General features: G+C 37.1%; 1 protein-coding gene across 2 annotated transcripts in view; it reads left to right on the top strand.

Annotated features, from left to right (window-relative positions):
- The window catches only part of lrp5 (low density lipoprotein receptor-related protein 5), a 127145-nt gene that overhangs the window by 39658 nt on the left and 65715 nt on the right, over positions 1-21772 (top strand). For both annotated transcript variants that reach the window (NM_001430956.2, NM_001177458.3), the window contains 5 exon segments: positions 5470-5667; positions 11276-11472; positions 18654-18785; positions 20925-21321; positions 21419-21590. In NM_001430956.2, coding sequence (NP_001417885.2) covers positions 5470-5667; positions 11276-11472; positions 18654-18785; positions 20925-21321; positions 21419-21590 — 1096 coding nt within the window.

Below are 21772 nucleotides of genomic sequence, written 5' to 3'. Positions count from 1 at the left end.
TAGTACTTTGTATTAGAGCTGCACAATTAATCGTTAAAAGATCGCGATCTCGATTTGATCCCCTAGACGATCTTAATCCAACATTTCTACGATTCTGTCAATCATATTTTCAAGTTCAGGAGAGAAGAAAAGGCGGCTGCACGAGTCTTTTCATTGTTTCACACACGTTGCTCAGTGACATTGACACCTCCAAATGATGTTGAATGAGTCACATACTGTATTTATAAGGTATAATTCACCTAAAAATGTCATTTTTGTCTTAACATAATAATGTTTTCGCGATCGGGAAATCACCAGTCACGTGAGCTGCTAACCATGAGCTGTTATCTCAGAGAGGGCGGGCACGCACTCTACTTAATGATAGATGTGCGCACGTCTACTTTAGCGAACAGAACCTGCATATGTTGCGAGTAACAGGTAATACAGTTGTAAATAATATTCAGTTTGTGGCATAGAGTGATTGTTTGGGAGCCGCGTGCGAAGTAGGAACAAGCACTTCAAAATGAAGTCAAAATGAAACCGAAAGTGTGCACTTTATTTAAATGATCATATCGCATTTTAGAGCTATGATTATAAGTGTTATTGCAGAGCAACAAAAACAGCACACAGAATTATAAATTCACGATTACGTGCAAGGTATGCGATGTGGATCACATATAAAGAATGAACATATATGAAGTATAAATCAGCCTTAAATGAGAGGTCACGTATCGAAATAATACAAATTTGTAACAAGAACTAATCCAAGCAACTTGTCTTGTTCAGTGAGCTAGTTGACGTGACCAACTTAATCCGCCTTTACACAATATTCTTTTATTGCTTGCATCCTTATTGAATTTAATGAATTTCAAACAAATAGACTCACTTTTTGTCACTTATTTGACAGCTTTAACTGTGGTTTTTAACTTCTCAACAGCGGTTTTCTTAAGCGGCTAGCCAATTAGCCAGCCATTCTGACTTATCCCCGGCTAATAAGTTGCTAAATTTGAAGCCGAAGTCTCAGTTATGAGCCTCAATTACAGAGTGACATTGGAAGAGTTATTGTCCTTGTTATTTGCTTTTCTTCTCAAACCACTGTTCAGCCGTCTCTTTGTTCTGTCAGCTGTCAGATTTCGTGCAGCGCTGTAATGCTTAAGTTCCTAATTGAGAAAAATCCTGCACAAACGTTGGAGCCACAAGCAGGCTAATAGGATGCATCTCACGGGAGGAAGGGCTGGTTGCGTTTTCATGCTTGGTCTCCCTGCTGGCATGAGGCTTGATAAGTGTTTCCTTTGGCGACACGCTTGGTGTCGTAGCCTGTACGCCACGAAGTTATCGCAGCTTCCTTGGGCGAATGCTTCTCTTTATGCATTTTTGCTGCTTGACTGTTGTTTGTTTTTGTCCTCTTTTCTCTCTATTTCTCTTTTCTTTTTGGCAGTTTGTGCGTTTTTTTGACACATGGATGTCATTTTGACACAATTGGATGTAGTCTAGTCACACAACTGTAACAGTTTTGGGTGTAATCTTTTGAATCAGTTTGACAAACAATTATTTTTGTTCATATTTCAAATTCATTTAAACAGTTACCATCATTTAAATAACATTTCTGGATGCTCTTGCACAATAAACTGAAAAACTTAAAAAAAAAAAAAATCAATCAATAAATAGTTTTTCTCCATTCTTTATACTTTAATTTTGGATTCTCGCCAAAGTCACCCCTGTAATAATAACTTTTAAAAAGTCCTACGATAAGCGGAGCAAACCATTACAAACAAACTGGGGGAAACATCAAAAAATGTGCACATAATCTAAACACATAGATATATACACTAGATATCGCATAGGGACCCTCAGCATGCGTCAATAGCGCCGCCACATTGGTACAGTGCTCCCAGGACAAATGTCATTCAACCGCACTAGTCAAGACAGTGTTATTACGTGAAGATGCGGGACTTCAGCGCTGTCTACGGGTGTAGTAACGAGCAAACAAAGAAAACAAAGCACAAAGGCAGAACATTTCATAGTTAATATTAAGTTTTTTTCTGTTTTTGAATGTTCTGAACTTTTGTGCTAATCAGGTAACGCTATTGATGATAACAGTCACTTACTGAATTCAGCATACGGCAAAGCAGCTCCTACTCGCACTAAACACTCGGCTTATGCTAGTTTTGTTGAATAAAATCAGCATACAATGCAAAATAAATATGACAACGAGATGCTGCAGTGCCAGAAACTTATATTATTGTCGGCTAACATTAGTGAAAATAGGAGTTTAGTCACGTAAAATCTTTAGGATTAAAAAGAGAATACATTTAAATAAAAAAAAACTTGTATAAAAAATTACTAAGTACACAATTTCAACAAAATTTATTTTTTTATGGTTCTCTGTATCCAACCCCTACCCCCCCCCCCCCCTTTATGATTTTTTTTTCATGATTTATATTATTATTTATTTCTTTTTGTTAGATTAGTTCCATTTTTGGCTTTGGTACTGACTAATCTAATGAATACGCACAAATATATTATTTTAAAGCATCTTGTAGAAAATATTAATTGAAAAAGAGCTCTGTGAGGGGTGTGCTCATTCATGCTGAGCACTATTGAACATATTTAAGCACTCGGGGACAAATTATAATCTTTCTTGTTTTTATGTTATCATTTTTACTCAGATGTTTTTTTTTAATGGGCTAGACTTACACACATAATCCATTACAGCATGAACAGGGCATTGTTCTAGTTAAGGAAGGCATAAAACAACTTTACTGCTTCTGATAAAGCCAGTTAGCGTTTCACTGATACGCCGTCAAGACAAATACAGCTTCATGTACAGTGAAAGGTTTTAAATATGTTGAGCTATCTGTAATAGTCATCTATAATTTAACTTAACATAAGGTATAGGAAGACATTATTTCACCATCTTTTTTTTTAGTAAGCTTGAAAGTAGATTTTGAAAAGTAGTGGTAATGTTGAAAAGTAGTTGATGCTATGTTGTTACTGCTATTATTATTATTATTATTTTTATTATTATTGTTATTATTATTTTAGCTGCAACAATTGGTTGGTTAACAAGATTTGCACTCTATTTTTATATAATAATAACAACCATAAGTGTTCTGAAGTAGCTTTGTATGAGGGAAATGATCAAATTAAATTCGCTATGGGTTGAAAATCTTCCTAATACATGGTTTTTGATTCATTGCACCATATCAGTGACACCAACCTAACTGGTTTTCGCATTTTAACAGATAATAACTCAGACTTTATGCACCGGTATCACAAATAACAAGGCTTTCTAAATTCTACCCACAAGCCCTTAAAATATTTGACATTTGTCAGGCTACTCTGGCGGGTTTATGACCTGTTACTCTCAATGCAAATTTGAACTGACTGCTAGTATTTCCTGAAGGCACAAAAAGGCTTTTTGCCAATAAAGAAGATTAGGGTTGTTGAGCATGTGCTTGGGTTTGGTTGCTGTGTTTTGTATCTCTTGTATAAAGTGTTTCATGTGAGACAGGCTCTGGCAAATATAACGCTGATAGGGTTTGCTTTTGAAAACAGCCTGCTCTTGAAACATTTGTTTAGTCTAACTCCAAATCCTTGCTGAATAACCTTGAGCAACTTCCAGTCGATATGCAAACCACTGCAAACTCTGCTGTTCTTAAGTGAGTGTTTACTGATTGCATGGTTTATAGATATTGCAAAATGCAGAATACAGGTCAAAAGTTTGGGATTAATAATACATATTTAAAGTCTTTAGGCTGTATTTATTTGATCGAAAATGCAGTCAAAATTGTGAAATGTTATAACTATTTAAGTAGTCCTTTAAAACTTGATTAATTGCTGTGATTCAAAGCTGAATTTCAAGCGCCAATACTCTAGTCTCCACTTCAGAAATTATTTTCATCGTGCTGATTTGCTGTTCTGTTGATCAATTGTTATTGGTACTCAATCATTAATAATGGTTCTTAGGATTATCAATATTGACCGAGAGACTGTTTGGACTCCATGTTAGAGGTCTTCATTCCTGCGGCTTTACTGTGGGACCTGACAAGATTTCTGGCGGCGTGGGAATAAGTTTCCGAATAAAACGCGGTAGCGGTCAGTAACTGTGGTGTAATTTAAATGGGAGCGGGCAGTCTAACCATACAGCGTTCCTGAGTCTCGACGATTTTTCGGAGCAGCATATGTGCGTTTTCCTCATTCTTATTGAGCACCAGTACAGCCAGTGCTTGCGACTGTTACACATATTTTAATCTGTGCATGCATTATCTGCTTAACGGTCCTCAGAGTTGGCTTTACCAACATGGGAGGGCAAAGTAAAGATGCTCTGTCTTTGAAGGACGTTCAGTTCGCATTAGAAACCGGTCAGTTTACTGTAAGGAAATCCACATCAGGCAAGTGATGAATAGGAGTCTTTTCCATCTGTTAAAAATGTACCCTTTGCGCAAAGTGATAATACCTCAAAGTTTTACCCTTTAGCAGTCATAGGGCTGGAACCTCAGGTCTAAGGCGGCACTCATGTCTCATTGCAAAGGGCAAAACAAAACTAACATTTAGCTTAAAATCCTTGCACAACCTACAGTTTTATCTGTTATCTCTCTCTTTTGGTAGTACCCAATTTAAACGTGAGATTTTGGAAACCAGATCTAAATTTAGCGGGAACAGTCAGGTCGGGTCGAAAATTATTCTAAGTGGGCAGCGGATGAACAAAGGGTGAATATACAGCTGGAGCGCTCTGGTGCGGAAAAAATCCAGGCAGGTGCGGGACTAAAAAAAATCGCCCCTTGCAGACCTCTACTCCATGTCACTAATGAAAAGATGATAGATGTTTACTGTATGAGACCTTAAACGATGTCTAAATTCACTACAGAATGTTACATTTTCACACACACACACACACACACACACACACACACACACACACACACATGTTTGTTTTCGTGAAAGGTGGCGACATTACATAGGTTTCCATTCATCTTATACTGTCCAAACCGTATATTGTATTGCCCTCACCCCACCCCACCCCTAAACCCAACCATCACAGGAGACTGTGTGCAGCTTTACCCTCTGATTAAACTCATTCTGTAGGATTTATAAGCATTTTAAGAAATGAGGACGTCACCATTGTCCTCATATTTCACCTCCTTTTTGTAATACCTGTGTCATACCCATGTCATTATACAGATTTGTGTCCTGATATGTCACAAAAACACGTACACACACACACACACACACACACACACAAGCACACACACACACACACACACACACACACACGGCTTGTAAACGCATCAACCTTTCATAGTGTAATACTGGCCTACTATAAAGGCCTACTTTTTATTCATACTTTGAGTAATATTTAAAACAGATACTTTTACTCTACTTGCACTACATTTTGGGAAGTGGTACTTTTTCTTGAGTATGATTTTTCAGTACTCTTCCCACTGGTGAAAAGCCCAGTTATTGATGCCTTGTTTTCCTTCTTCACAGGTATATGTATTGGACCGACTGGGGGGAGGAGCCAAGAATAGAGAGGGCCGGAATGGATGGCAGCAATCGCCAAATCATTGTCCAGAAGCAGATCTACTGGCCCAACGGACTCACCATTGACCTGGACGAGCAGAAACTCTACTGGGCCGATGCCAAACTCAGCTTCATCCACAGAGCCAACTTAGACGGAACTTCTCGGTCAGTTTCCTCAACTCTTTTTCTCTCATCCTCAATTTAACTCCTTGTATTTCTTCACCTTTAAAAATTGAGCGGTGTGTGGGGTCTGTGGCCCAATCTAAACACTTAGCCTGCACATAGACCCGACTTGGAACCCCCCTCCCTACTTCCGCCCACTATTAACTTGAGATGACCTCCCTGCCATATACCACTGTAACCCGATTCCGCCTGGCATTATGGGAATGAAATAAAGAAAGGTATGTCGGGCCTTCTGCTGTGTTGTGATTTTTGCATTGCTAGTCGATCTGCAGGAGTCGTGCGGTCTGACCAGGCCAGCAAACGCCAGTGAAAGAGAAGCCTGACTTGTATCTAGAGATGCGACTCAATAATATTATTCTCTAAATTGATTTTAAAATAACAAAATTAGTTTTTAATTTAAACTACTTAAAGTGGAAGTTCTAGTCTGTATTATCAAATGTATAAGTGTGTGTATGTAGTATGGTTGAAAATTACATTGCGGTTTAGTGTCAAAGATAAGTCAGCTTGAAGTGGCCTTAGTTTCTAATGTTGTTTGTAAAATAACCTTTATTAAATTTGATTATTATTGATTAAATCAATTAAAAATCAGTTAAAAAGTTGTTTATTTTTAATGTATTAAATCAGCGATTCTTAGACTATTAAAGTTCTTCGACTGCCAAAGCAAGTCAAATAAATATAAAAATTTATATTAAGTAATAATTAATCCTCTTTTTTTTATGAAGTATTTATTTTAAATATGTTTTTAATCTAAAATTCATAATTGTGTTCCTTATTTTTTTTAAAGTAGTATTCCCGATCCTTTGTTTATTGAGAGTTCTAATGTAATATAGTTTAAACTATAAATATATAAATAGTATAAATCAGAAACGTTTTTCAAAATATGGAATCGCTTTGTAGGATTTCTGAAGGATTCCGATACGAATCTTCTGTCTATATAATTTCTATCTTGTATCATCTGCTATTAATCTATCATTGTTTTGATACCTTTGAATTGTATGTGTTCATCCATTTGTTTATTTATATACTTGTAATTGTAATTTTTATTGTTGTTTCTTTTATTTATTATTTCATAATTTTGTATGTTTTGTTTACTTTAGTACATTTTCAAAAAAATCTATAAAGACAGTGTTGAAAAACTCACTAACCACTTTATTACGACACCTTACTAGTACTGGGTTGGACCCACTTTTGCCTTCAGAACTGCCTTGATCTTTTATGGCATAGATTCAAAAAGGTGCTGGAAATATTCATTAGATATTTGTAACACACTGGTCATAAAAGTATGGACAAGGTCAGCAACAATACTCAGGTAGGCTGCGGCGTTGACAAGATGCCCAATTGGTACTAATGGGCCCAAAGTTAGCCAAGAAATTATCCCCCACACCATTACACCACCACCAGCAGCAGCGTGAACTGTTGATACAAGGCAGGATAGATCCTTGCTTTCATGTTGTTAACGCCAAATTCTGACCCTCCCATCCAAACCGAGACTCAGCAGACCAGGCAACATTTTTCGAATCATCTATTGTTCAATTTTATTTGTCATTTGAGTTACTGTTGCCTTTCTCTCCACTTAAACCAGTCTGGCCATTCTCCTCTGACCTTTGGCATCAACAAGGTATTAGCAAAACTGCCGCTCACTGGATATTTTCTCTTTTTCGGACAATTCTCTGCAAACCCTAGAGATTTTGTGTATGAAAATCCCAGTAGGTCAGCAGTTTCTGAGACACTTAGACCAGTCCCTCTGGCACTAATGCCCATGCAATGTTCAAAGTCACTTAAATCACCTTTCTTCCCCATTCTGATGCTCAGTTTAAACTGCAGCAGATCGTCTTGACCATGTCTACATGCCTAAATCCATTAAGTTGCTACCATGTGATCGGCTGATTAGAAACTTGCGTTAACAAGCAGTTGGAATTTACAATTAAAATTTTGATTCTGTTTCTCTATTCCCAAATTCCATTTATTTAGATTATTAATTGCATGTTGTTCTGTTTCAATATTTTCTTCAAAGTAATAATTTACTATAGCTTAGCTATTGTTTGCCTACATTTGCTCTATATCCTAAAAAAAACAATGAAGGGATGTCCAGAGTAATTCTCCCTGTTGTCATCTGGAGAGAATCTGAGTTGAGTAATTGCAGTCGTCGTACATCTGTTGATCAGTGGCGCATACTTCAACCTGACCTCTTAATGACATTTGCGGCATTAAGCACTACATTTAAGGAGCTTCGCACAGAATTGGCTGAAGAACACAGGCGAATCTGCTCACTGTCAGATCTTAATGTAAATTTGTTAGCGCTCCTCTTTTAAACACTCGCCGACAGTTGTTTCTAAAACAAAAAAGCCCTTCAGACACCTTTAATAGCCGTTTCAATTTGCTGCTACAAAAGTGCGTGTAAAAGAAATCTGGTTGTAATTACAATTCAAGTCTTGACACCCCCCCCCCCCATTTCTATTCCACTGTTCGTCACACGCTATTAAAAATGGGGAGGGTGAACAACATGTCAAGTCTAACTCTTCCATGCAAACTCACGCACACGACTCTCCCCTCGTCTTAACCAGGAAAATGTATCCCCTCTGCAGCTCGGTGATTGATGAGCGGCGCTTCTCTGGCATTGCGCTTCTGAACACTTGTTGCTTTGATCTGTTCAGAAAGCCGCCATTCGGGCCGGACAGACGCAGCTATAACGTGCTCCGATGTACTCTGAGGGAACTTGACTTCATAAGGGCAGCTGTACTGTTAGCGCTCGCCGATGACTTCTTACTAACGACCGAAACAGATGCGGCCTTACAGGTCGATGACAGCCTGATTTGTTTAATTCCCCCCTTCTTCTTGGAAAAGAGCCCCCTCCTGAAGGGATGAAGGTGGGGGGAGGTTGAGTTTCGCATGAGCTCCAGATTTCCTGAAGGGTCTAAAAAAGACCTCAGTCCTCGCTTGATGTTGTTGGCTTGTTGTTGTGGTCTTAAATTCACATTCTATATGCCTTTTGGAAAGGGTAATACCTGTAGGCCTCTTCAGTCTTTGAAATGAAGACATGTTGGAGGACCAGAGTCCCTCACTGAAGCCGAGTAGAATTACTTCCCATATAAAGAATCCCGACTGGAACCATAAAGCATTCTGCTTTGGAATGCACAGTCCCTGCTGAAAAGACCAGCTCGAGAAGCTGGTTCAGACTAGCTTGTACTTATTATTGGTGGTCTAATTGGACTTTTTATGACTGAGGAAATTTTGCTGGTTAAGGAGTTAAAGTTTTTTCAATTATGGGCAGTTTCCACTGAATGGTACGGTTTGGTACGCTTCTATGGGCGTTTCCACTATCAAATGGTACCAAAAAGCTAACCATACTGTACAACAAAAGGTTACCAAAAGGCTGAGCAACACATGCAGCTGAGCGCTATTGGTTTACAGAGAAGCGTCTCTAGCTCATGCACAAGCCACGAGAATGAAAACAAAGGAAGCTCCATTTTTAAATACACAGCAGAGACATTACACCGTAATAATATATACATATAATAATGAGCCATGGTTGACCCGAGCTTAAATAAATCTTGTCATCTTGATGAACAGCCACAAAGTCAAGAAAAATAGAGCAGAATCCACCCTGTGCCTTGTCATTGCTTACAAGGGTGTCTAAAGAGCGAGTGGTTTCACTTTCTTGAGAGAGCTCGCATGCGGTCGATGTGCGTCTATATTTGAAATAATGAACTTCTTGAGCTGCTTATAATACCGTGCGTGTGATTATTGAAGTGCTTCTGACATCCTTTCTGAAATGGACAAACGCGAGACTGACATGCGAAAAAACAAAGAGAGAAGTTTAAAAAAGCAAAGGAGAAGCTCTGGAAAACAAAGGAGCAAATGATTCTTTCAGCAACCTAAAACATGAACAAATTTCCATGATTAACTATTATCATTGCCTTGTGGACTATTCTATGAGAAGTGCTTCTCATATGGTATGTAAACAACCTTTTCAGCTTTACTGTGACTTTCCTTGAGCAACAATGAAGTTGACTGAAACTTAATGTTATACCCACCACATCCACCATTGGTACCCTTTTGGCAGTGGAAACGCAAGCCTGATAAAGGTGACTCGTACCAGACTGTACCACTCAGTGGAAACGGGCCATTACTCATTGTCATGTTGGCCTAAGGTTTTTTTCTGAAATAAAAACAATGGGCTCCAAATTTGGTGAACATTTGGTTTTCAAACATTTTTTTTTAATTTATTTAAGATTTCCAAAACCAAAATTATTTTATCAAAATACATTTTAATTTTGAAAAGTGTGCATACTATTATCAAAATGAGACTTTTGACTATAAAATTGACTAAAAACGCTGTTTTATGCATGGCAGATCAGTAGATTGCCATTTTAGCAAATAATCTACAATAACAAAGATGTTTGGTTGCCAATTTCTCGTGCGTACTTGTGTACTAAAGATTGAACACATTGTATGTGTGCAAGATGTCACTCTTTTCACAAACTGAGACTGAAATGATAATGCTCTCATTTTTAAAAACATGCACTTTGAAACTCAATTTCAGGAGCAATTTGGCCTAAAATCAGAATCTCGATTAATTGAACATTTTAGTTCTATTATGATTAAAGAACGAATATTCATTTATTTTATGTTTTTTCCCCTCATAGTTCACTGACAAAATATATATTGTAAATAAGCTCACATAATACAAGTGAGAGATTTTTCAATGTATTACTTGATTTTAAAATTGAAGTAAACACAAACTATCTACTAACTATAATATTTTATTGAACATCAACGCTGAATAATTGAAATTGAAACACAGCCTTAAACACCGCCCACCGTCGTCACAGATACTAAACTGTCCAATCACAAAGCTTGAGCTACACGTCATTGTGACGAGTAAGTACATATTAGAGGTGCGCGGGTATGCAAAGGCAGCGCCAGACTGTACTCGTGCCCTTGGCAGACGTATATCATAATAATATAATAAGTATAAATCAAAATAAAATAAGTATAATTCAGCCTTAACAGAAAGGGGTCACGTGACTCCACGCTTGGTAGGGAAAGTAGTTGAAAAAGTTTACTTGAAAAAATTCAATCATTATAGGTTTTAAATGTCAATTTCGATAACTTTTCGATTTATCGCCCAGCCTTAACATATACATTTTCTGTTGTTGTTTTTTAAATGGTTTAGTGTTAACACTTCAAAAAAATTATATATTAAAAGATGTATTAGAAATAAACAAAAAATTATAATAATAATGAATTCATTTTGATATAATTCGTGTATATATATTTATAATTTCATTCAAGTATTTAAATGTACTGATTTCATTTTTGTTGTCGTTTTTGTTCGCCATTACTTCTGTTTTGAATAATTCTTCAGAAATCTGTATAGCATGCTAATTTAGTACTTGTATTTTTAGTACATTGTGCTACATTTTTTGAAATGGACATTCTTTATGGACATGGACATATCTTTTGGAATATTATTAACATTTGCTGTCACTTTTAAATGCTCATTTATCATTTTAGGATCCACAAATGCTACAGATGTTGTTTTATTTGAGGGGTGTTTGTTTTTACATCTATGTGTTGACGTTTACAGGGAGGCTGTGGTGGAGGGTTCCCTCACCCACCCGTTCGCCCTCACCCTTTACGACGAAACGCTCTACTGGACCGACTGGCAGACCCGATCCATCCACGCCTGCAACAAACACAGCGGAGAGAAGCACAGGGAAATTCTCAACGGCATTTACTCGCCGATGGACATCCAGGTGCTTGGCCAAGAGCGCCAGCCCAACAGTGAGTCTATACATCTCAAGAATTCCCAGACCTTTTTTTTCTTGCATATTTTTATCAAACGATTCAAAGGTTTAGGTGTTGGCTTACATCTAAATTTGTGAACGCAGAGAAATGATCTGTTTTGCACTCAGGTCAGGTTTTCTTATGAGACCCCTCAACTTCTGTCAACACATATATTTAATTTTTTACTCAATCTTGTTCTTTCACCACTTTCTCTACTGCATCTTTGTAAAAGTGTCAGCCTTTTGGCCTGTGAGGCAATCTGAATAGTTCTCAGGGAATGAGATTTTTCAAGTGTCCTGCATTCCACTCTGAACAAATAAACACAGCTCCTCAGTGGAGATGGGGAACAGTCCCAGCACGATCCCACCCCCACCTTGGTCTCTGTGTGTGTGTGTGTGTGTGTGTGTGTGTGTGTGTGTGTGTGTGTGTGTGTGTGTGTGTGTGAGAGGATGTGGGTGTGGATTGTGCTGAAACATTTTACAGCTCGCAAAAGACCCCACTAGGTAAATGCTTGTTGTGTTGGAGGTAAAATAATAAAGAAAGGATGAGACAACCATCATGCAAACAAATATTGAAGATCTAAACCAGTGATTCTCAAAAACCTGGGTGGCTAAAGTTGGTTTTGTTTTGTTAAACTTAATCATAGCTTTTAGATATTATTATTATTAGTATTTAATGTAATGGATAAATCTGCTGATAGACAGTGAAGTCACTTTTTCTAATTCAACTTTTGACTAATTTAATGCACTTTCAATAATAAATACAACTTTTTAAAATGATAGTGTATATTTTAATAAATTTAAATGTAATTTTTTGTGTTGATAATGTCATTTTGTGTAGTTGATTTGGATCTGTAGCATTATTTATTTGAAAATCATACAAGTATATGATAGAGCAGGGCTGTTCAATTGGAACCCGGCGCCCGAGGCAATTTGTTTCGGCCCTCAAAATAGTGACCAAGACATCAAAAATGAATTTAATTCAGTCGAAAAATGGCCGCTATAGTTATGAAGTGACGTGTGTCTGTTCAATACAGCACGGGCTGTGCAGAGAGTGAGTCACCTGACATAAAGCGAGTGGCGCAAGCAGCCGAAAACATTTGGATATGTTTGTAGAAAAGGTGTTTTATACAATGCACTGATATCGTTAATAAGGATGCAATGATTAGCCGATTTCACTATTAACCGCACTTTAAGTCATTACGGATAATTAATCATAAAGGCTTCTCAATGCGTTTCTGTTGCATGGAACAAAACTGCTGCACCTAAACAAAGTTATGCCAATACGCACGCACACTGGATTAACAACAGCAGCAGGTTGTTCACATATTGTTTCTTTTCCGCACACAAGTTCATTATTTGAGACTGCAGCTCTGCTCAAGACATTTGGCCAGCAGAGAAATTAAAATGGTCGTGCCCAACATAGTCTGGTTTCTCTCAAGGTTTTTTTTTCTTTATTCGCCAATCTGTGAAGTTTTTTTTTTCCCTCCTCGCTGATGCCTCTAGCTTGCATGGTTTGGGATTGGTCGAGCTACCCATCGATGAATTTGCTCTTCAGTGTTTGGACTCTCAGTAATGATTTTAAACCACACTGAACGTAGCTAAACTGAACTTAAACACTAAAAACTGAATTACCATGTTCTAATTTACTATGACCATTTATGTGAAGCTGCTTTGACACAATCGACATTTTAAAAGCGCTATACAAATAAAGCTGAATTGAATTGAATTATTTCCAATGGAGATGTGCGCATATTGTGCCCATACTGCTCGCAACGGACCGACGCACTCACGTCCTCTAGACGCACACAGTAGAAATGATCTCATGCTGTGGTGGTGGGAGTTGTGTGTGGCTTTCAGTGCAATGTCAACAAAAGATACGTTAGACGAGTTATTACAAATTATAAAATGATTATGTATGAACGCAGAATTCATTTAAATTCTTCGCTAATATATAGCTAAAATTAACATTAGACAAATACCATTTTTTATTTATTCTTATTTTATTTATTTAATCATTGTCATTTATTTTCATTGTAAAATTATCACTCATGTTTAAATCAAAAACCATTTCATTTATTTTAAGTCTAAAGAGAGAAATAGACTGAGGTGTTTTGTGAGGTGACTGTTCTTTTTATTAATATTTTGTGCTGTATTTGGTTACTGAGCAGCAATACGCAAGACAGATATAAGCAGTTTTCTTGTAATTTTTTAAACTAAGTGTTTTGAATTCAATAAATGCATAATATTCAGGATAACCGTGAAACTATGATTATTCTTCAGACTATAATCGTAGTACCGAAATATATAATTGTTGCATCCCTAATTGTTATGCAGTTCAAAACATAACATATGAATGTGTCTGAATGTTGATGAAGCCTACTTGAGCAATACACTGATTTTGTTGTGCTTCGAAACACAACATTTGAATATGTTTTCAAAAAAGCCACATTGTACAATGCCTTGATGTAGCGTAGTTTCAAAATACAATATATTAACGTTTTAATGTAGAAAAAGCCAACGTGGGTGTCTTAAGGAGCGAAAATACAGCAGATGGGCTCTTATATTACTGTTGTGTTATCACTCATATTGCAAGTCAAATCTTTTCTGCCCCTCATTTGTGATGCTTTTCATAAACTGGCCCCTATGACAAACTAATTCAATAGCCCTGTGCTAGTGGTTGCATCGACTAGGCAACTTTAATAGTCTGCTGTAAAATATCTGTTCTTACTACATTCTTACTAGAACCTGCAGTGATCAATGTGTTGGCTGCATTTATTTAGAAAAAATAGTATTCAGTAAAAATAGCCAGGGTGCTAATGTGGCATTATTAACGAAATAAAACTGTTGACAGTGCATTTGTTTTTCACTAAAATCAGTCATCGATAACGTTGCATTGTTTTTGCTGGATTTTAACACTGTTAAACAACATGCAAATATTTTTTCCTGCAAGTAAATCGCAAATTGTGGAGTGTTGCCAAACATTTGCATCTTGTGTTTTATGGATAATGTCACCTGCGACTATTCAATGTTGACTCGACTTTAATTACATAAAAGTCGACTTCCAAAAAAAAAAGTCTTTTAACCCCTAGTATTCACAGCTCCTTATGACACTGCAAGAAAGGTTAAAAAAATTGAATTGATAATAATTGTTTTTTTAACAAATAAACAAACAAACAAGCTCGTATTATTGTTGAATACCGCTTAAATGTGTACAATAAGTTTTATGAAAATTTGTGCCAAATTACAGGTGAATTAAAATGCCAAAAATGATTATCAACCAGAAAATACCAATTAGCTTTTTTTATACAACTTTCAGTTGAAGTCAGAATTATTCGCCCCCCTTTTTATTTTATGTTTATATTTTCTCCCCAATTTCTGTTTAACGGAGAAAAGATTTTTTTCAACACATTTCTAAACATTATAGTTTTAATAACTCATTTCTAATAACTTAATTATTTTTATCTTTGCCATGATGACAGTAAATATTTGACAAGATATTTTTCAAGACATTTCTATACAGCTTAAAGTGACATTTAAAGGCTTAGCTGGGTTAATTAGGCAGGTTAGGGTTATTAGGCAAGTTATTGTTTAATGATGGTTTATTCTACATATTTAAAAAATATATAAAGCTTTAACAGGATAGTAATTTTGACCTTAAAATGTTTAAAAAAAAATTAAAAACTGCATTTTTTTCTAGCCGAAATAAAACAAACAAGACTTTCTCCAGAAGAGAAAATATTATCAGAAATACTGTGAAAATTTCCTTGCTCTGTTGAACATCATTTGGGAAATATTTAAAAAAGAAAAATAATTCAAAGGGGGGCTAATAATTCTGACTTCAACTGTATATGAATGGTTTTTAGTATCCTAACAATGTTTACACTATATTAAAAAATATTGTGGGTGTCTTTTGTGAGTCAAGGTAAAAACTATTAGCAAAAACAAAACACATTATGATGTCCCGAAATGAAACAAATTCTAACACTTTTTCCTTTTGTGAGCTTTTGATCATTAATTCGATTTTAATATTGCATTTGTTTCTTACTCATATTGAAAAATACAGCTACCGGTGTTCTATTTTGTCCTCACACATTTGCCTTTATTGATATTTCATGAATTTCCTCACGTGTCCCTGAACTGTGGTCCAGTCATCAGTTAATATGCTGGACAAACACCACATCTGCAAACAGCACGTAGGAAAAGAGGGGATAACAAATGTTGGGTCAGGGCCGTCTGTGTTTTCCTGATGGAGCAGATGTGTATTCTGAGAAGAGCAAAGCGTGACCTGGTGGAAATGGAAAAACCTGTTGCAGGAAATCAAATGTTTTTGCTGCCACCTGCTATTGTCTAAGGGCTGCAGATTTGTTTGGGAACCAATGAGGAACCCTCTTTTTAAATCTGTCATATCACCGGTGAAAAGGAAGTTCATGTCCGAACATAATGCATCATTCATGAGAGAAGTCTCAAAGGGGTTTTATAGAAATAACATTATTGTTCAAACAAGACTTAATGTAGATTAAGCCAGGTATTTATCTTAGTCATAAATGTGATTAAGTAAATGTTGAATTTCGTCTAAGAAGCTTCAGATTGCCGTAAAACTAACTAAATTAGACAAAATACTACTAAAACAGCAGTAAGTAAGGGTTAATTTGTGTTTAATCTGTGGTTATTTACACTACAAAGAACATCAGGAACAATACTATACTCCTAAAACACTACTAAGAGCATCAGTAACATTACTATGAACATCAGTAACATTACTATACTACTAAAACACTACTAAGAGCATCAGTAACATTACTATGAACATCAGTAACATTACTATACTACTAAAACATCAGGAAGCAAGGGTTAATTTCTTCAGTCTGTGGTTATTTACACTACCAAGAGCATCAGTAATACTGCTACACTACTACAACACTCGGAAGCACATCAGTAACATTACTATAAACATCAGTAATACTACTACACTACTAAAATACTACTAAGAATATCCGTAACACTCCATCAGTAACGCTACTAAAACACTACTACGAACAATAGAAACACTTAAACACTACTAAGAGCATTAGTAACACTACTTCGAACATCAGTAACATTTCTAAAACACTACTATGAACATTAGTAACATTACTAAAACACTACTACGAACATTAGTAAGCACGGGTTAATTTCTTCAGTCTGTTGTTATTTACACTACCAAGAACATCAGTAATACTGCTACACTATTAAAACACTAGTTATAGCATCAGTAACACTACTACAAACATCAGTAGTACTCCTAAACTACTAAAACACTACTAAGAACATCAGTAACACTCCTATGAACATCAGTAAACTTAAACACTATTAAGAGCATCAGTAAAACCCCTAAAACACTACTACGAACATCAGTAAAACCAAAACACCACTAAGAGCATCAGTAACTCTTCTACGAACATCAGTAACGCTACTTAAATACTACTACAAACGACTGTAACACTAAACACTACTACGAACATCAGTAACACTACTAAAACTCTACTACGAACATCAGTAAGCAAGGGTTAATCTCTTCAGTTTGTGGTTATTTACTCTACTAATAACATCAGTAACAATACTATTCCACTAAAACATGACTTAGAGCATCAGTAACATTACTAAAAACATCAGTAACGCTACTAAAACATCAGTAAGCAAGGGTTAATTTCTTCAGTCTGTGGTTATTTACACTATCAAGACGGACATCAGTAACACTAAAACACTACTAAGAGCGTCAGTAACACTACTATGAACTTCAGTAACACTACTAAAACACTACTACGACCATAAGTAACACTGAAATACTACTAAGAGCATTAGTAACACTACTATGAACATCAGTAACACTACTAAAACACTACTACGACCATTAGTAACACTAAAATACTACTAAGAGCATTAGTAACACTACTATGAACATCAGTAACTCTACTAAAACACTACTAGAACATCAGTAATACTAAAACACTACTAAAAGCATCAGTAACACTACTACGAACATCAGTAACACTACTAAAAGACTACTACGAACAGCAGTAAACACGGGTTAATTTCTTCGATTTGTGGATATTTACTTTACTAATAACATCAGTAACAATACTATACCACTAAAACACTACCAAGAACATCAGAAATTCTGCACCACTATTAAAACATTAGGAAGCACATCAGTAACATTACTACAAACATCAGGAACACTACTACACTACTAATATACTACTAAAAACAACAGTAACACTAAAACTCTACTAGGAACAGCAGTAAACAAGGGTTAATTTTCTCAGTCTGTGGTTATTTACACTACTAAGAACTTCAGTAACAATACTATACCACTAAATCACTACTAAGAGCATCAGTAACATTACTACGAACATCAGTAACACTTAAACACTACTAAGAACATTAGTAAGGGTTAATTTATTCAGTATGTGGTTATTTACACTACTAAGAGCACCAGTAAAAATACTATTCCACTAAAACACTACTAAGCGCATCAGTAACACTACTACGGACATCAGTAACACTACTAAGCGCATCAGTAACACTACTACGGACATCAGTAACACTACTACAAACAACAGTAAACACGGGTTAATTTCTTCAATTTGTGGTTATTTACTCTACTAATAACATCACTAACAATACTATACCACTAAAACACTACTAAGAGCATCAGTAACATTACTATGAACATCAGTAACACTTAAACACTACTAAGAACATTAGTAAGGGTTAATTTATTCAGTATGTGGTTATTTACACTACTAAGAGCACCAGTAAAAATACTATACCACTAAAACACTACTAAGCGCATCAGTAACATTACTACGAACATCAGTAAGAGTACTACACTACTAAAACACTACACCCCTAAAACATTACTAAGAACATCAGTAAGCACGGGTTAATGTCTTCGGTCTGTGGTTATATATGTAACAGCCCTGTATTTACAATATAATTCACTCCTCTGAAACAATCACCCTATCTGATGAACTTTCTCAAATGAAGGTGAGGATGTGGTGAAACATTCACACACTCCTTGGGTTGCTCTAATTTCTGGTCATTTTTTAACCTGGGGGTCATTGCACTTTGCAGTAATGTGAAATAATTAGCGGTTTTTATAGCTTTCCTCTTCCCTTGTCATTTTCTCCACAGTTCAAACTCCATGCAGTGAAAGGAACGGAGGCTGTTCCCACCTGTGTCTTCTCTCCCCCATTCCTCCCTTTTACAGCTGCGCTTGTCCAACAGGGGTTAAGCTCAAAGAGGACGGAAAGACTTGTCGGCCAGGTAAACCAATAAAACAACAAATTGATTTGAATTCTAGATGGATAGATATGTCACTGTTTCTAAGATGAGGGAAAGGGTTGTGAGCGTTTGTAATTTTATTATGATGTCCCTGCTCTTGAGCGTAAAATTAGATTTTATGAACTCTAGCCATTCATGGGCTGGTTTTGGTATGAGGATTGGCGTACTGTGCATCTATTAAACATTTGCCTGGTGTCCCGGGTGGAAAACCATGACAGAGACTAATGTTTGACAGATGGCGGCCCCTTTGAGTTCACAATTTTGTAGAAATCTCTCTGCCTCTGATTCAGCAATCATGAATCATAACTTTATTCCATAACAACTGACACATGTCCCCACTTTTTCCCCATTCTCATGAAAGTTTATGCTTGGAGGGAGAGGTGGAAGCCACTTGGTCATGTTTCAGGGTCACTATTTGGGGGCTGAATAGGTCAGTTTAAGGTTTGTGAGTTTTGGGCAAATTCAGGAAACATGTTTGTTTGAATTACTCAAGGGTTTGTATACACTTCCTCATCTCCAGACTAGAGGTCGACTTGGGTCCTAACTTCTGTACCTGCCCCCAATTACTTCTTGCCTGAAATCTCTGGTTAGACTGTTTTTCAATTCAGCCAGATGTGCACCTTTGCTCATTGTAATTCGCTGGTAAAGTCATTGTGGCATGAATGGAAATATCAGGGAATTTAAAAGTTGAGACTTTTGGAAGTCTGGAATAATCATAGAACGCAATCAAATCTTAAAGAATCCAAGAGAATTCCATGATTTCTAAGTTGAGCTGTTTGGTAAATTCGTCTGACGATTTTTCATTCACTTGGCAAGAAAATCTTTACTAGGTTAAACTTAGTTATAGAAAGTAAGCTAGATGGCAAGTAAGGACCACATAATAGGACCAAAAAGGGCTGCTCTTGCACAAAACCTAAGTGTATTTGTGTAATTTAGAATGAATGTAATTGTTCTTTTGTTCTTAATGAGGACATGCATTAAGCATTAAGGGCTACTCCAAAATCAGGCTTCACCCCCTGGCTTGCTCAATGATTTTTTTTCCCCTAGCCTCTCTAGAACAGACTCGTCCATTGTATCCGTGCACCCAGCCCGTTAACGACAGACCGCTCTTTTATTACAAAAAAATACATTCGCCCCCTTACCAAGTCGCTCTGTCTTTCTACTCGAATTTATAACTTCAAATTTGAGTCCGTGTATTCCCAGGCCAGGAAACAATGAGATGCATTCTTCAAGCCCTCATTCCAGTGGCGCAAGTGAAACATGGAGCTGTCCAAAGTTGCGTTAGTGGAAGACAGGGGAGGTCATCTGGCCAAATGAAACATATTCCCACTGACCTCAGGATTAAGCTAGTTGACAACTAATCAGAACTAAAACAATACACTATTGTACTGGACTTTGATTAACGGCAAGGGTACAACCACGAGCGGGTCCAGTAGGACAAGGGATTAGCATAAGCAAGGGTCCACACCTCATACTTGTTTAGCTTGGATGGCTAAATTGAAGGCATTTGTTTTGGTTTTGTCAGACGTCCACTCGCTTTGATAACATGCAAGGCAGAACGAAGGACAAATTAAAACCAAAAGGAGCAAAAAAAATCCAGGCAAACCCTAAAGGAGCTGTTTTTCCCTCTTCTTATTGGTGTCAGCACTGATGGATGTCACTACTTATTGGGTGCCGTGGACCGCAGCTGGTGTTGTGGGTACTGGAGCGTGCTCGGTTACAAAGAGAGATTAAATAAGGACAAGGTTGGACCTAATTGCTTCCACAGATTGGGTCTAGACAGATTCTACTGTTGGTATTTCAAACCTGGCGTGCGGTTTTTGTAATGGAGCAATGCGATCTTGCAGTGCACCGTCTGCAGGGACAACTCTGCAATTCATGTTGCTAATTGCTACTGTCAGACTCTGTTTTCTTTGACGAGTTGAGTCTGTGCCCTAGGCATGGTAGTTGTCTTAATACACCACATCTTTGTAGACTGTGTTACATGGGTTTAACTTGAATGAAGTAGACAGTTCAGGTCAAAGTGCAAGGCATTTCTAATACTTGATGAATATTTTGCAGGATGTACATAAAGACAGATGTCACTATTGTTCTCTGAGCAAATCTCTATTTTTTTCCTAGGAGCAGAACAGGTGCTTTTACTTGCTCGTCGCACTGATCTTCGGCGGATATCCTTGGACTTGCCTGACTTTACAGATATCGTCCTTCAAGTCAATGATATTCGTCATGCAATTGCCATCGATTATGACCCGGTGGAGGGATATGTCTACTGGACGGACGATGAGTTGAGGGCTATACGGCGTGCTCGAATTGATGGAAGCGATGCCCAGACTTTAATCACCAATGAGATCAATCATCCTGATGGAATTGCTGTGGATTGGGTGGCACGAAACCTCTACTGGACGGACACTGGCACAGATCGCATTGAGGTGACCAGACTCAATGGCACTTCTCGACGGGTCCTCATATCTGAGAACCTGGACGAACCACGAGCCATTGTATTGGATCCCATAAATGGGTACGAACTTCACATTAAGATCATTTCTGAGATTTCTTTCCTAAGAATTTTCATGTGATTTTTGCAGATTTTCATTTTTTTATGTATATATGTACAGATACATGTATTGGACTGACTGGGGGGAATTGCCCAAAATTGAACGAGCAAACCTGGATGGCACGGACCGGGTCGTGCTTCTCAACACTTCTCTTGGCTGGCCGAACGGTTTGGCTATAGACTATATAGCCGGAAAGCTTTACTGGGGTGATGCCAAAACAGACAAAATTGAGGTAAGGCAGCTGAGGTTTCTCTTATATGAAGTTGTCACCTCAATGTGACTTTTGCTCATTAGGTTCCCTACACTCAAAGCATATATGAGTTGCAGTAAAATGTTATGGTGTTCCATGCTCAACAAAGAGGCTGAAATGATACTTGAGCTTTAGTGCTGATTGAATAGTCTGAGTATGTGGAG

Source organism: Danio rerio, chromosome 25, assembly GCF_052040795.2.
Source record: "Danio rerio strain M-AB ecotype USA chromosome 25, GRCz13ab, whole genome shotgun sequence".
Lineage (NCBI taxonomy): Eukaryota > Metazoa > Chordata > Actinopteri > Cypriniformes > Danionidae > Danio > Danio rerio.
Note: the sequence above shows the minus strand (reverse complement) of the source record. Positions and strands in the feature narration are given on the sequence as shown.